At 43.7% G+C, this 16,766-nt stretch overlaps 1 protein-coding gene across 1 annotated transcript in view; it reads right to left on the bottom strand.

The window, feature by feature from the left end:
- Nucleotides 1-16,766, bottom strand: part of LOC111537030 (collagen alpha-2(I) chain-like) — a 23,012-nt gene extending 6,246 nt beyond the window's left edge. Inside the window, exon 1 of the mRNA XM_023203560.1 lies at nucleotides 16,629-16,766. Within this exon, the coding sequence (XP_023059328.1) occupies nucleotides 16,629-16,766 (138 nt within the window). The remainder of the gene's footprint in view (nucleotides 1-16,628) is intronic.

Raw genomic sequence — 16,766 nt, 5'->3', positions numbered from 1 at the left:
CTGTAACAAAAAAGTGCAAGATAAAGCATCAGGTGATCCAAAAGATCTAAGATAATTGATGAAGGTGGCTAAACTAAAAAACAGATTTTTGTTGTAGATGAAACAGTTTTTATTTGAAGGAAATGCCATCTAAGACTTTCTTAGCTAGAGAAAAGAAATCGGTGCCTGGCTTCAAGTTTCAAAGGACAGGATGATTCTCTTGGTAGGGGCTAACACAGCTGTGACTTTAAGTGGAAATCAGTGCTTATTTACCGTTCTGAAAATCCTAGGGCCTTTAAGAATTGTGCTAAATCCACTCTGCCTGTGCTCTATATAAATGGAACAACAAAGCCTGGATGACAGTACATCTGTTTAGAGCATGGTTTACTTTTTTTTTTTTTTTTTTTGGGGAGGTAGTTCGCTCTTGTTGCCTAGGCTGGAGTACAATGGCACCATCTCGACTCACCACAACCTCTGCCTTATGGGTTCAACCGATTGTCCTGCCTCAGCCTCCCAAGTAGCTGGGATTACAGGCATGCACCACCACATCCAGCTCATTTTGTATTTTTAGTAGAGGTGGGGTTTCTCCATGTTGGTCAGTCTGGTCTCAAACTTCTGACCTCAGGTGATCCACCTGTCTCAGCCTCCCAAAGTGCTGGGATTACAGGCGTGAGCTACCGTTTTTTGTTTTTTGTTTTTTGTTTTTGAATCTCGCTCTTGTTGCCCAGCTGGAGTGCAATGGTGTGATCTCGGCTCACTGCAACTTCCACCTCCTGGGTTCAAGCGATTCTACTGCCTTAGCTTCCTGGGTAGCTGGGATTACAGGCACCTGCCACCATACCCGGCCAAGTTTTGTACTTTTAGTAGAGATGGAGTGTCACCATGTTGGCCAGGCTGGTCTCAAACTCCTGACCTCAGATGACCTGCCTGCCTCAGCCTCCCGAAGTCTTGGGATTACAGGTGTGAGCCACCGCACCCAGTCGCATGGTTTACTATTTTAAGCTCGCTGTGGAGACTACTGCTCAAAAAAAAAAAGATTCCTTTCAAAACATTATTATTCACTGACAGTGCACTTAGTTGCCCAAGAGCTCTGATGGAGATGAACAAGGAGATTAATGTTATTTTCATGCTTGCTAACACAACATTCTGCAGCCTGTGGATCAATGAGCAATTTCAACTTTTTTTTTTTTTTTTGAGATGGGGTCCTACCCTGTCACCCAGGTTGAATGCAGTAGTGCAGTCTCAGGTCATTACAACCTCCACCTCTGAGGCTCAAGTGATCCTCCTACCTCAGCTTCCCCAGGAGCTGGGACTACAGGTGCATGCCACCACACCTGGCTAATTTTTTTTGTATTTTTGGTAGAGGCGGGGTTTTGTCATGTGCCCCAGACTGGTCTCAAACTCCTGAGCCCAGGCGATCCACCCTGCCCTAATTTCAACTTTCAAATCTTATTATTTAAGAAATACATTTCAGGTGGGGAATGGTGGCTCATGCTTGTAATCCCAGCACTTTGGGAAGCTGAGGCGGGTGGATCATCTGAGGTCAGGAGTTCGAGACCAGCCTGGCTAACATGGTGAAACCCCATCTCTACCAAAAATAAAAAATTAGCCAGGTGTTGCGGCACACGCCCATAATCCTGGCTACTCGGGAGGCTGAGGCAGGAGAATCGCTTGAACCCAGGAGGTGGAGGTTGCAGTGAGCCAAGATCACATCACTGGACTCCAGCCTGGGCAACAAGAATGAAACTCCAACAAAAAAAAAAAAGAAAAAAATAAATAAAAAAAAAAAAAAAAAGAAAGAGAAGAGAAGAAAAGAGAGACATTTAATAAGGCTATAGCTGCTATAGCAAGTGATTCCTCAGATGGATCTGGACAAAATAGTTTAAAATCCTTCTGGAAAGGATTCACCATTCTAGATGTCACTTAAAACTTTCACGATTCGTGGGAGGAGTCAAAACATCAGCATTAACCAGAATTTGGAAGAAGTAGATTCCAACCCTTATGGATAACTTTGAGGAGTTCAAGACTTCAGTGGAAAAAGTAACTGCAGATGTGATGGAAATAGAAAGAGAACTAGAGCCTGAATTTGGCTGAATTGCTGCAATCTGATGGTAAAACTTTAATGGTTAAGGAGTTGCTTCTCATGAATTAGCAAAGAAAGTGGCTTATTGAGAAGGAATCTACTTCTAGTGAAATTGCTGTGAACATTGTTGAAATAACAATAAAAGATTTAGAATATTACATAAACTTAGTTGATAAGGAAGTGTCAGGGTTGAGGATCGATTCCAATTTTAAAAGAAGTACTACTGTGGGTAAAATGCTGTCATTCTTCTGGTAGACTGAGAATATTACTCTACAGAGATCACCTACCACAAGGACAAGGGACTTGAGTTACCAGGGACCCCCACACTACCTGATACATTTCATTGGTTGGTTGGTTGATTGATTGGCAGGGTCTCATTCGGTTGTCCAGGCTGGAGTGCAGTGGCACAATCATAGCTCACTGCATCCTCAAACTCCTGGGCTCAAGGGATCCTCCCACCTTATTCTCCTGAGTAGATAGTACTACAGGCATCTGCCACCACAATCAGCTAATTTTTAAAATGTTTAGTGGAGATGGGGTCTTGTTTTGTTGCCCTGGCTGGTCTTGAACTCCTGGGCTTAAGCAATCCTCCTCCCTTGGCCTCCCAAAGTGCTGAGATTATAGGTGTGAGTCACTGAGCCTGGCCCTGGTATCATTTTTTAGTAGTAGTTCAAGCAGTGTTGTTTCCATTTTTCTAGTATTGAAAGAGTGAATTTTTTTTTTTTTTTTTTTTTTTTTGAGATGGAGTCTCAGTTTGTCACCCAAGATGGAGTGCAGTGATGTGATCTTGTCTCACTGCAACCTCCACCTCCCGGGTTCAATAGGGACCACATGGCTCCCTATTAAGACCGTAAGCTTTCCCAAGTCCACTTTCTACACTGACATCCACCCACAGCATGACCCATCCTGTATACATTGTCCCAAGGCCTCATGGAGGGAGTGCTCCCTACTGTTAGTCTCCAAATGCAGCCCAGGAAGTCACCCCCTGCTAAGGTTGCCAGATAAAATGGTGCGTGGGCATACTTACACTAGAAAATAATTCGTTGTTTATCTGAAATTCAAATTTAGCTGAGCATCGTATGTTTTGATTTGCTAAATCTGGCAGACTTAACCCCCTGCTATAGTGCTGTTTCTTTCAACTCTCCATGGCCCCGGCTCCTGGTTGTTGACACTGTTCTGAGCTGTTCCTTAGCATCTGAACCTGGCTTCCTTCCATGGGCCTGAAGGGCTGGTGTCCACTTGCATTCTTGCCACATCCATCCTTCCCTTTCTAGCAAGAGAATTTTTCCATGTATAGATCTCCATATTGCAGGTTAAGAATTTCCAGGCCCTCTCAGGTCCCTTAACTGTTGTCTTTCATGGACATTTATAACTCTCCACAGACAGGGCGGAGCTTATAATAGCTGAGATTACTCTGGTCTCCCTCCTAGATACTCTGCCAAGAGACCTACCCCTTGGAGCCATCGGGTTCTTGTCACAGTTTACGGTACAGAGCTTGCTGTTAAAGTTGACCGTGCTATCCAAGTTCAATTCCTAATTAGTTCTTCACCAAGCAGAACCTACCCAGTGACAATCCCTAGGCATAACTAGGATGAAAGAGGACCAAATGGGAACGGCAGGGATTTTGAAGTCAAACGGGGCTGAGTTTGAATCCCAGCACTGGCCTTTATTACTAGTGGAGTATTAACCCCTCTGGATCCTAGATTCCTTGTCTGTAAAATGAGTAAAATTACCTTAAAGTACAATCATAGTCCTACCTTGTTAGGTTGCTATAAGAATTAGAGAGAATGGGCCGGGCGCGGTGGCTCAAGCCTGTAATCCCAGCACTTTGGGAGGCCGAGACGGGCGGATCACAAGGTCAGGAGATCGAGACCATCCTGGCTAACACGGTGAAACCCCGTCTCTACTAAAAAATACAAAAAAAAACTAGCCGGGTGAGGTGGCGGGCGCCTGTAGTCCCAGCTACTCGGGAGGCTGAGGCAGGAGAATGGCGTAAACCTGGGAGGTGGAGCTTGCAGTGAGCTGAGATCCGGCCACTGCACTCCAGCCTGGGCGACAGAGCGAGACTCCGTCTCAAAAAAAAAAAAAAAAAAAGAATTAGAGAGAATGAAGATGGAGTACCTGACACAGAGTCTAGGCTCCACTAATGATGATCCGTTGTGTCATACCCATCTTTACTGCTTTCAAAAGAGTGATACAGTCTTTTTATTATTATAATTTAAAATAGCTGTATTAATGCTTCTCAAACATGTCTGTGAAATGTGACCTTTTTGAAGCATGAAGTTCAGGTTACCTTTAGGAGGATTTGTCATTCTTTATTTGATGTTGGTCCTTTGCTACATAGCTAGTCAGTGTCACACAGAGAATAGTATGGGCCAGTACTTCTACATAAGATTTAAGGAAGATACTTAATTAAGCAATAGCTGGCTGGGTGTGGTGACTTACACCTGTAATCCCAGCACTTTGAGAGGCCAAAGTGGGCGGATCACTTGAGGTCAGGAGTTCGAGACCAGCCTCGCCAACACGGTGAAACGCTGTCTCTACTAAAAATACAAAAATTAGCCAGAAATCACTTGAACCCGGGAGGTGGACATTGCAGTGAGCTGAGATCGTGTCACTGCACTCCAGCCTGGGCAACAGAGCGAGACCCAATCTAAAAAAATAAAACAAATAAAAAAAGCAATAGCCACATTATTAGAAGCCCTTCAATGTCCCCAGTCTGTGAGGTAGAAAAGTAATTGCAGCATCAGGAGAGTAGAAGATTTCTCCAGACTGGTTCCATAGGAGAGAGAGAAACAGACTCTGCCAAGGCAATCTTCTGGCCTGTGAGTGGTATCCTTCCCTCTGTCATCAAGGATGCCCCACTGCTACTCAAAAGCTACAGGAAAAGTTGTCAGTTATCTTGGGATTATAGTTTTGTGTTTCCTTGAGGGTGATCAGCTCTTTCTTCCTTCTAGGTTTCTTTTTCTTTTTTTTTTTTTTTTAGACAGAGTCTCACTCTATTGTCCAGGTTGGAGTGCAGTGGCGCGATCTTGGCTCACTGCAACCTCTGCCTCCCAGGTTCGAGTGATTCTCCCTGCCTCAGCCTCCTGGGTAGCTGGGATTACAGGTGTGTGCCACCCACACATGGCTAATTTTTGTGTTTTTAGTAGAGATGAGGTTTCACCATGTTGGTCAGGCTGGTCTCGAACTCCTGATCTCAGGTGATCCACCTGTCTCGGCTTCCCAAAGTGCTGGGATTACAGGCGTGAGCCACTGTGCCCGGCCACATTTCTTGAACACCCAAAGTAACTTAAGTCACACATATTTACCAGGAGTCAATGATGAAAGAGAGGTCCATTGGAAATAAGGTAACATTATTTCCATGAACATTAAATGCGGGTGATACGGATATTAGTAAAAGTCTTTTTTTTTTTTTTTCGAGATAGAGTCTCGTTCTGTCACCCAGGCTGGAGTGCAGTGGCACCATCTCGGCTCACTGCAACCTCTGCTTCCTGGGTTCAAGTGATTCTTCTGCCTCAGCCTCCCGAGTAACTGGGACTACATGTGTGAGCCACCACGCCCGGCTAATTGTTGTACTTTTAGTAGAGATGGGGTGTCACCATATTGGCCAAGCTGGTCTTGAACTCCTAGACCTTGTGATCCACCCACCTCGGCCTCCCAAAATGCTGGGATTATAGGCGTGAGCCACCGCGCCCGGCTAGTGAAAGTCATTCTATATCCACTATTGACTCCATAAATTTTCTTTCTTTTCTTTTTTTTAAATAGTGACAGGATCTTGCTCTGTTGATTAGGCCGGAGTAACATTCAACTCCTGGGCTCAAGTCGTCCTCCCACCTAAGCTTCCTGAGTAGCTAGGATTACAGGCATATGCCACCATGTTTGGATAATTTTTAAATTTTTTTCCCATAGAGATGTCGCATAGAGATGGGATCTTGCTATGTTGGCCAGGCTGGTCTCAAACTCCTGGCCTCAAGTGATCATCCTGCCTCAGCCTCCCAAAGCATTGGGATTATTAGGTATGAGCCACTGCGCTCAGCACTCCTACAAATTTTCATCTGTGGATGTGAAATCACCTGACTCCCTAATAAGCCCAATGGTTGAAAATTTGAAGGTTAACATATTTATCAGAAATGAGAAAATAGGCCAGATGTGGTAGCTCATGTCTATAATCCCAGCACTTTGGGAGGCCAAGGAGGGCGGATCACCTGAGGTCAGGAGTTTAAGACCAGCCTGGCCAACATGGCGAAACCCTGTCTCTACTAAAAATACAAAAAATTAGCCAGGTATGGTGACCTGTGCCTGTAGTCTCAGCTACTTGGGAAGCTGAGACAGGAGAATTGCTTGAACCTGGCAGGTGGAGGTTGCAGTGAGCAACTGCACTCCATCCTGGGCGACACAGCGAGACTCCATCTCAAAAAAAAATTATATTACGTATAATAATATATGTATAATTTGTGTTATTACATTATATATGTTATATATTATATATAAATAATAACATTATTATTAGAGAGTCCATCATATGGTTGAGAAAAACATAGCTAATATTTATTGTGCATTTATGGTGTGCCAGGCCCTGTGTTGAATGTTAGATGCGCTTTCTCAATAATGTGTTTATTATTCTGCCCCAGTTACAGTTGAGGAAATAGGCTAAGGAAGGTCGGTAAGGAAGGTAACTGACCAGGCTGGCAAGTGGCAGGGCTGGAACTCCACCCCTGAATATGCTCAGTAGCCCAGGCTCTGCTGTCCATATAATTCACAAGCATTTTTTCAACTAAGATTAGTCACAGACAGTTATCAGCAATTTATCTTTAAAATCTTAAAAATGGCCACACTTAATTTTTTTCTTTCTTTTCTTTTTTTTTTTTTTTTGAGACAGTCTTGCTCTGTCTCCCAGGCTAGAGTGCTGTGGTGCCATCTTGGCTCACTGCAACCTCCACTTCCCGAGTTCAAGTAATTCTCCTGCCTCAGCCTCCTGAGTAGCTGGGATTACAGACGCCTGCTACTGTGCCTGGCTAATTTTTGTATTTTTAGTAGAGACAAGGTTTCACCATCTTGGCCAGACTGGTCTCAAACTCCTGACCACCCGCCTCAGTCTCCCACTCGGCCTCCCAAAGTGCTGGGATTACAGGCATGAGCCACCACGCCCAGCCTGATCATATTTTTACCTATCAAGAATTGGTCCATTTTTCTAGAGTGTCATATAAATATACTAATAACCTCACAACAAGTTGCTGAAATTGATAAATATATATATATCTCAAAGATTATAATGCATAATGTTAAAAGCTGCAGTAATTTTCAAAGAAAGTACTGCCTAGATACAAGAATCCTCCAGTAAGGAAGGTGAATAACCACCCATTTGCCATGAATCAGCAGTTAGCGTATTAGTGGTGCTTCACAAATACTTTTTTGTCATCTTTGAGGTGTAGAAGGACTGCTATTCCATAGCTCCTAGAGAGATGAAGCGGCCAGGATAAACTCAGAAGCCCAGGGAGCCACAGCCATAGGATCCCAGAGCTCAGTTGCTCTGCTCCCCTGAAATGTGTTTTTCAAAGCTGCAGTGTGAGGCTGAAGGGCCAGCACACTGGACCCAGGCTTATGAAATGGACAAGAACAATGTGAAAGGGACTGGTTCTTTGCAGGTGCTCGTTAAATGTGGTTTTCCCCTTCTCTTATTCAATAAATAGCTATTTGGTTTGTGTCAGCTCCTATTTATTGCTACATTAGAAAATAATAGCATCATTCCCACATACAGCATCTATGAGTAGAGCTGACAAGACCAACATAGGGCAACAGTGCTTTCTGTGGCATTTGCATAGAAAGTGCACCCTTCGAATAGGCAGTATGCCTGGAGCTGTTTGGAGTTTAGCCTGAGACTCAAATCTGCCAAAGTCTTTTCTTCTGAAAAAGCTACCCTGTTTGTGATTGCTATATTCCAGTTTATGTGATAGCCATTTTTTTGTTTCCTAGCAGTCCACAGATACATCATTGGAAATTGTGGATTGGAGCATCATTTAAGGGTTTTTTTATTTTTTAATACTCACCTGGTTTAAATGACACTGCTCTTCCGTTTATCATCTTCAGTATAGCATCTGTTTTTTATTCATCTTGTATCTGTACTTTACCTACTAAAGTAGGGGGCCATTATTCAATGAAATTATCATGAGAATCATTTCAAAACTTTACCACTTTAGTTTGTTGGTGGTGATTATATGGAACAGACCCCTCAGATATTGTTGATGATTGTATAAATTGATAAAACCTCTTTTGAAAGCAATTTGCAAATGCATCAAGAATCATGAGCATATTCATACTCTGAGCCTATAATTCAGCATCTAGAATCTAAACCAAGGAAAAATAAAAATATAGAAAATGTATGTCTAATGGTATCTATTGCAGATTTATTAATAGTGCAAAAGTATAAACAAATAGACATATGATTAATATATTTTAGTAACCCCCAAGTGAAATAGCCTGCCATTAAAATGCTATCCTTAATAAGTTTTATAAGAAATGTTTTTAAAAATGTTTTTAAAATTGTAATGTTGGCCAGGTGTGGTGGCTCACGGCTGTAATCTCAGCACTTTGGGAGGCCAAGGTAGGAGGATCACATGAGACCAGGAGTTCAAAACCAGCCTGTGCAACATGGCAAGACCCCATCTTCACAAAGAAAAAAAGACATTGTAATGTGGGTTGGAGAAAATGAGATATAAAATTTTATATTTATTTTATGCTGGGAAAATTATATACAAGTATATACCCATATACCAGGATGGTGATATTATGGGTGATATGCTTTTCTTCCTACTTTTCCAAAATGTTTTAATGTGATTACATTATTTTTATAGTGGAAAGATTTTTAATAATTAAAAAAAATCATAAGTGCAAGTAGAACCATATGCCATTATGAGGAGAATTTTTAGAACTAAAGATACCAGGATACCTGGCCTGACTTACAGCCTAACAATAGGACACAGGGTTTGAAATTGAAACTATTCCCCCAAATCCAATACATACACATATCCATAGATAAATTGGCAATGATGTGTCCAAACCAAAAGTGATTTGGGTAACTCAAGTTTATTTGAGGGAACCCCTCCAGACATTATGTTGGCAGGAACTATGGCCACCCATGGTGCCATACATAACCCCGGTACAAGCTATCAGGGAACCAAATAAAATTGATATACCCTCATGTGGCTCAAACAGTGAGTCTTTTCAGCAGTTGTTCTGCCCAGGAAACTTCTCTGTTGGTAGTGTCATCATTCTATACAAAGGCAAGTCTGGCCAGTCCTAACTAAAATACCAGTACAAAGGCATTACAATGTCTTATCCATGATTTAGAAGCTTTTTGTTAGTGTTCAGATGACCACATTCTTCTACTTTTCCTCTCTCCCAGGACATTCACTCAACCTGTCCTGGGAGAAGGGCCTTCCTCCTAGTCCCTGCATTCAGCAGTGCATCTGGGGTGATGGTGCAGTGGAGAATGGCTCGTTATTAGTTTCTGGACACTGTCTCTCTCTCTCTCTCTCTCTCTCTCCTCTCTCTCCCTCTCTTATTGTATAAACTCCAAATTAAGTTTTAATAAAAAGATATTGGTGAATATCTTGAAGATTCATTCATTCATTTGGTCATTTCTTCATTTATTAAAGGATTCATTAAAACAAACATAATAGGCTGGGCACAGTGGCTCATGCCTGTAATCCCAGCACTTTGGGAGGCCAAGGTGGGTGGATCACCGAGGTCAGGAGTTCAAGACCAGCCTGGCCAATATAGTGAAACCCCGTCTCTACTAAAAATACAAAAATTAGCTGGGCGTCATGGTGTGCGCCTGCAATCCCAGCTACTCAGGAAGCTGAGACAGGAAAATTGCTTGAACCTAGGAGGTGGAGGTTGCAGTGAGCCAAGATGGCACCACTGCACTCCAGCCTGGGCAAGTAAGCGAGACTCTATCTCAAAAAATACAAACAAACAGAAACAAAACAACAGGCATAATTTGTTACATACTGGAATTAAAGAACACAGAAAACCACCAACCTTCTTTCAGTTTATAGGCTAAATCAGGCTCACAGATAAAAATCTAAGGATCTTCGGCATGGTATTTCAGAAATTGCTGGGGAAGCTGGCGGGGTTGGGGAGTGGTGGTGGAAGTGGGGGCTGTGATGGGTGTGCTTAGGACCTGGTAATAAGAGTGAGATGGGACCACGTGTTCCTTAGGGAGTAGGGCTCAGATGGGGGAAGGGGAGAGACTATGGGAATTGCTGAAGGGAGTGGGACTCAGAGGAGTGGCCCAGGAAGGCCTTGGGAGGGCTGCTAACTACTGGTGAGCTGAGTTTAGCTTGAAACTTAAAGGGAGATTCAGAAAAGCGACGAAAGAAGACAAATGTCACATACTAGACAATTTTGCTTAAGTCTCTCTCTTGAGTGAGGGAACAGTAGGACTGCTGCTTTTTCTTCCTGAATCCTCCTAGGCAGTTTGGTCCCCTTTGGGTAGATCTGCAAATAGGGAAGTGTTCATGGCCCCCTGCCCAGGAGGCTTCCTAGGAATTTGTTGAGCAAATTTCTTTGATACCCGGGATTTGATATTTGCCAAGAGTCAGCCTGAGCAAATTCCTAACTGTTGAACATGAAAGCAAAATTCTCAGTCGGCCAGCTCTGCTAATTGGATCTTTCCCTAGCAGAGACTTGCGGTAGTACAGGCTATTTCTTCATTCACTAAGCACATGCTTCTTGGCCTATGTGGTGGTCTAGCCTTTGCATTCTTGCCTTTGAGAAGATTTCTAGAGAGTACCAGGCAAGATTCTTCTCCAGCGTAGGAGGTGGGATGGCAAGAGGATGAGCTTTCCAGTTCTTTTTTGTCTGTATTAATTCTACTCCTCCCCTTCTAGGCTCTTCCTTTCTCTCTTCATCTCCCTTTTCCCCTCTTTTTTCTCTACCCTCTTACTCCCTATTCTGGCCAAATGGATTAGGGAGTGGGGAGGGAATGGTCAGGGCTGGGAAGTCCTTTCTTATTTTTCTTTTTATAGCAAATCCCAAGCTACCTTCATGGAAGCACATGGGAAATTACACCCCTGGGTTGCTGAGGCCACTTAATTTAAAAAGTAAGCCCAGTCTGGAATATATCAGTTGGGTGAAGTGTCCATCCCTGGTGAATGGTCCTTAGATGCCTGCCATGTCTTGGAGAAAAGCTGGGGCTCACAGAGTGCTGCTGCCCCTGCCTTGCACACATGTGCAAGGGTTGGTGGTGCTGGGGACCAGGCTTAGGTGGAAGGGAGGTCAGCCCTTCCAGAGGTGAATATTCTGAACCCAGCCTCTCTAACTCTAAATAACTTAAAATGAAAGATTTTGTCTGGGAGCAGTGTCTCATGCCTGTAATCCCAAAACTTTGGGATGCTGAGATGGGAGGATAGTGTGAGGGCAGGAGTTCAAGACCAGCCTGAGTAATACAGTGTGATGGTTAATATTTGGTGTCAACTTGATTGAAAGATGCCTAGATAGCTGGTACAGTATTGCTTCTGGGTGTGCCTGTGAGGGTGTTGCCAGAGAAGATTAACATTTGAGTCAGTGGACTGGGAGAGAAAGACCCACTCTCAATGTGGGTGGCACCATCCAGTCGGTCGCCAGCATGGCTGAAACAAAGCAGACAGAAGAAGGTGGGATAAGATGACTTGCTGAATCTTCTGGCTTTCATCTTTCCTCTGTACTAGATGCTTCCGGCCCTTAAGCATCAGACTCAGGTTCTTTGGCTTTTGGACTCTTGCAGTTACACCAGTGGTTTCCCAGGAACTCTTCAGCCTTGGGCCACAGACTGAAGACTGCACTGTCGGCTTCCCTGCTTTTGAGATTTTGTGACTCGGACTGAGCCAACTGGCTTCCTTGCTCCTCAGCTTGCGGACGGGCTATCGTGGGACTTTGCCTTGTGATCGTGTGAGTCAATTGTCCTTAATAAACTGCCTTTCATATATACATCTATCCTATTAGTTCTGTCCCTCTGGAGAACTCTGACTGCTGATACACATAGCAAGAAGAAAGACACATTGGAAAATAGAGAATAGATCACGAAAACAATCCACTCATAATTCCATCACCCTATCACTACCACTAGTAGCATTCCAAAAAGGTTTTCATTATTACTTCAGGTTGGTGCTATAGTGGGTACATAGGGTCAAGGGGAAGGTACCTGCAAAGTCTAAGTGAAGCAAAGACTATCCTTTGAGAATGAAATTAGGAAGAATTGTTGAGATCAGCCCTCTATAGCAATGGCCCAATCTATGAAACTGAAATAAATTTGCTGAGACATTTCAGCTTTCTCATCTGTAAAATGGCAATAATATTTGAATTCCCTCCTTTTCAGATTTGTTGTGAGATTAAAATAAAATAATAAAAAATAACAAATTGTAAAGTCATTAGTAAATGAATGTATCCTACTGTGTCATGATTATCCAATTTATTTAAATGACATAGGTAATCAAACTTCATAATTCAGGATTTAAAAAATTATACTTGGGGCCTCTCAATTCCTTTCCTGTCTGATTTGGTGAAATATAAAAGGTAGGTAATTGGTAAATAAGTCTTGTTTCTCACAGGTTGTATACATCTGGTTGGAAATAAAATAAAGATATGGCAGACTAATGCCTATTTGTACGCACTTTTAGAACTTCTCTACTGTGCTGTAGCACCATGAGACGATTAGTGTTAGTAACTAATGCTATGGAAGTATGAGAATAATAAAGTAATGATGAAAACAAGAAGAATAAAGAAAAGTAGAATATTTATACTTTATTACAGTTTTGTGTTCTTTTTTCTAATTAAAAAATTTTTTATTATAGTCACACTGAGAAACAGTTTATTAAAAAATGAAAACAATTCTTATTTTTTAGAGACAGGGTCTCACTCTGTTGCTCAGCCTGGAGTGCTGTGGCATGATCGTAGCTCACTGCAGCTTTGAACTCCTGAACTCAAGCAATCCTCCCACCTAAGCCTCCTGATTAGCTAGGACTACAGATGCATACTACCATGCCTGGCTAACTTAAAATTTTTTTTTCGTTTGTTTTTTGTAGAGACGGGGTTTTGTTTTGTAGCCCAAGCTGGTCTCAAACTCCTGGCCTCAAGCAATCCTTTTGCCTCAGCCTGCCAAAGTGCTAGGATTATAGGTGTGAGCCCACCACCTCCAACTTAGGTTTGTATTATAAAATTAACCTCAGGAGCAAATCACTGCTCCAGACTCTGTGAAACCATGTGATCTTAGTCTATTTTGTGTTGCCATAACGGAATACTTGAGACTGGGTAATTTATAAACAAAAGAGGTTTATTTGGCTCACAATTCTGTAGGCTGGGAAGTTCAAGGGCATGGCCCTGGCTTCTGGTGAGAGCTTCCATGCTGCAACATAACATGGTAGGGAAGGTAACACAAGTGAAGAGGGAGAACCTGAGGGATGTCTCAGCTTCATAAACAACCCACTCTCACTGGAGCTAATCCTTTCCCACAGGAACTTGCACCAAGCCATTCATGAGGGATCCTCCCCCATGATCCAGACACTTCCCACTAGGTCCACCTCTCAGCACCACCACATGGAGGATCAAATTTCAACATGAGTTTTGGTGGGGACAAACAAACCATGTCCCAGCCATGGCACATGTGGCACACCAAAGCAGAAACATAAACATATGAACAGCTGTTTTAGAGAAAGTCTGATTTCTATGCTGCCAGAAATACAAAGCAATGGTACTTATTCTGATGGATTCTTGAGTTATTTCAATCTTTTCCACATATTTCCTAAACGTCATTCCTTCTTATATAATTAGATGGCCCTCAGGCTTCATCCCATTGGAGATCAGAGTCAAATCACTACGAAATGAGTTGAATTTCATCCTCCCAAAATTCACATGTTAAAATTCTAACCCATAGCACTTCAGAATGTGACCTGAATCAGAAATAGGGTCATTACAGGACAGGTGCAGAGGCTCACCCCTATAAAGAGACACAGGGAGAAGACGGCCACCTACTAGTCAAAGAGAGAGGCCACAGACAGATTCCCTCACAGTTCTCCGAGGACCAAGCAGCCCTTCTGACACCTCGATTTCAGACTTCCAGCCTCCAGAATGCAAGACAATACATTTCTGTTGTTTAAGCTATCCAGGCTGTTGCACTTTGTTATGGCAGCAAAAGAACACACCTTTCTTGTAGGAGATACTTATTTGTGATTAGTTCCAGAGGAAGAACTTCCTGAAGAAGGTGGGCAGGTCAGTGGGAGCTCAGTCCCTGTTGGCCTTCAGACTGCCAAGGCCCACCCAACACTTGAGATGGTTAATGGCACCCATGTAAGGACAGGAATTTGGGGAAAATGATTTCCCTCCATCTCTGGCGCAGACTGATCCTGGCCTAAAGTAACTCACATTATGCTTCCTCTCTTGACCTACACTTGACTGCCATTCCTGAGACAAGACCAGCACATGGCCAGGCACAGTGGATGGCTCACGCCTGTAATCCCAGCACTTTGGGTGGCCAAGGCGGGTGGATCACTTGAGGTCAGGAGTTTGAGACCAGCCTGGCCAACATGGTGAAACCCGTCTCTACTAAAAATACAAAAAATAGCCAGGCATGGTGGTATGTGCCTGTAATCCCAGCAACTCGGGAGGCTGAGGCAGGAGAATTGCTTGAACCCGGGAGGTGCAGTAAACCAAGATTGCACCACTGCACTCCAGCCTGGGTGACAGAGTGAGACTCCGTCTCAAAAAAAAAAAAAAAAAGGAATTTGTTCCATCAGAACTTCCTCTGGTCACAGAGTCAAGTCATTTGTAAACCATCATCACTTGTGCAAATCTGAAAACTGGGGACTCTGCAGGGGTTGACAAAGGACACAGGATGTGGACAGAGGAAGTTGTGATGAAGTAAAAAAATCCCTCAGTGAAATCAACCAAAGTGTCCATTTCTACTTTGATACTGTTACATGAGAGTGGAAGTGCAACTTATCTTATAGGAATACTATTTTGTAATGAGTTCGCTAAGGTGTATGCCCTGCCTGCTGCTGATGGACCAGGGTTGGGGATATGGCCCTGAGACCAGCCAGTCCACTGGATAAACTGTGCCCTAGATGCCCTCCCTTGAACATTTTCACTCAGGTCTGCCATCATTCTATGGATAAGAGGGACAGAGAGATGCCTTTTTTTTTTTTTTGAGACAGAGTCTCGCTCTGTCACCCAGGCTTGAGTGCAGTGGTGCGATCTCGGCTCACTGCAACCTCTGCCTTCTGGGTTCAAGCAATTCTCCTGCTTCAACCTCTCGAGTAGCTGGGATTACAGGTGCACACCACCATGCCCAGCTAATTTTTGTATTTTTAGTAGAGACAGGGTTTCACCATGTTGGTCAGGCTGGTCTCAAGCTCCTGATCTCATGATCCGCCCGCCTTGGCCTCCCAAAGTGCTGGGATTGCAGGTGTGAGCTACTGCGCCCGACTGAGAGATGCCTTTTAAGAGAAAGCTAGGCGGCAGAAGACACTGCTCAGGAGAGAGAAGTGGAGAGAGGTGGAGCTGAAGGACCCCGAAGTACAGAAAGCAGAAGGGAGCCTCCTTTTCTATTACACCGTGGTCCCCTAAGGCGCATCCTTTTGCCCTGTTTCCTGCTCTTTGAATCCAGCAATCCAAGATTGCCTGCTGTGTCCTAGTGATGCCCACTGCTGGCCCCACCCTCTCTGACCTGAGCTAGTTCAAGTGGATACCTGTTTGTTGTAACCCCTCACCTTGCCCGGAGCAGCATCTTGCCCCTACCCAGGGAGCAGTCCAGCCACCCCTTCCCTGGACTGCCGAGCACCTGGAGAAACAGCAGCTGGAAGACTGGACCCCACAACTGTTCATATCCCTGTCTGCATGGATTGAAACTCTGTTTTATTCACTGCTGTGGTTCTAGACCCTAGTGCAATTCCTGCCACATAGCGAGCACTCAAAGACAGTGTTTGAATGAATGAAATACATTGCTTCAACCTCCGCTGGGCTATCTGAGCTCTCTGTCTTCTCTCAGCACTTTTCACCTGTCTTTGCTTAAGTCCTTTTTGTTTCCTGCCCTGGCTCTTCCACTTGCTCAAGTTACCCTCCTGCTGCCTCTCTCTTCAGCAGTAATAGCTAACGTTTACTGAGTGCATACTGTGGACTGGGCACAGTTCTAAGTGTTTTACACGTGTGAAATCCTTTAATCCTCCTGAAACCTATGAAGCAAATCCTATTATTATCACTCCTATCTTACAGATGAGAAAGCTGAGGCATGGAGACTAAGTGACTTGTCCGAGGTCACAAAATAGTGATAACGAGGACTCAAACTAGACAGTCTGGCTCTAGTCAACATCCTTAACCCTTCATTAGCTTTGTGATAATAAAGCCCAGCAGTGCTCAGCAGCTTAACTAAAAAAGCAGAGAAAACTCTTTCTTCATCAGAAAAGAACAAGACTATTCTTTATAAAATGGTTGTGAAAAGGGGTGATTGGTCTCTAGTTTGGGTGCCCAGCACAAGTCACCACCCCCTGGTTCACCAAGGAAACGGAGGGAATTGGTTATGAATTCTGCAGACCTTCCTGCCTGCAGACATCTTTGTCAGACCATTCTGCGGCCTTCCTCCGATCTCAGAGAGCTGGGTCTGCCCTCGCTTTAGCTCTTGATCTAGGTCCCTCCTGACTGTTTTGGGGATTGCCTCATTAGATGCACCCAT

The sequence above is a fragment of the Piliocolobus tephrosceles genome, chromosome 1, assembly GCF_002776525.5.
Source record: "Piliocolobus tephrosceles isolate RC106 chromosome 1, ASM277652v3, whole genome shotgun sequence".
Classification (NCBI taxonomy): domain Eukaryota; kingdom Metazoa; phylum Chordata; class Mammalia; order Primates; family Cercopithecidae; genus Piliocolobus; species Piliocolobus tephrosceles.
This window is presented reverse-complemented; position numbering and strand designations above follow the sequence as displayed.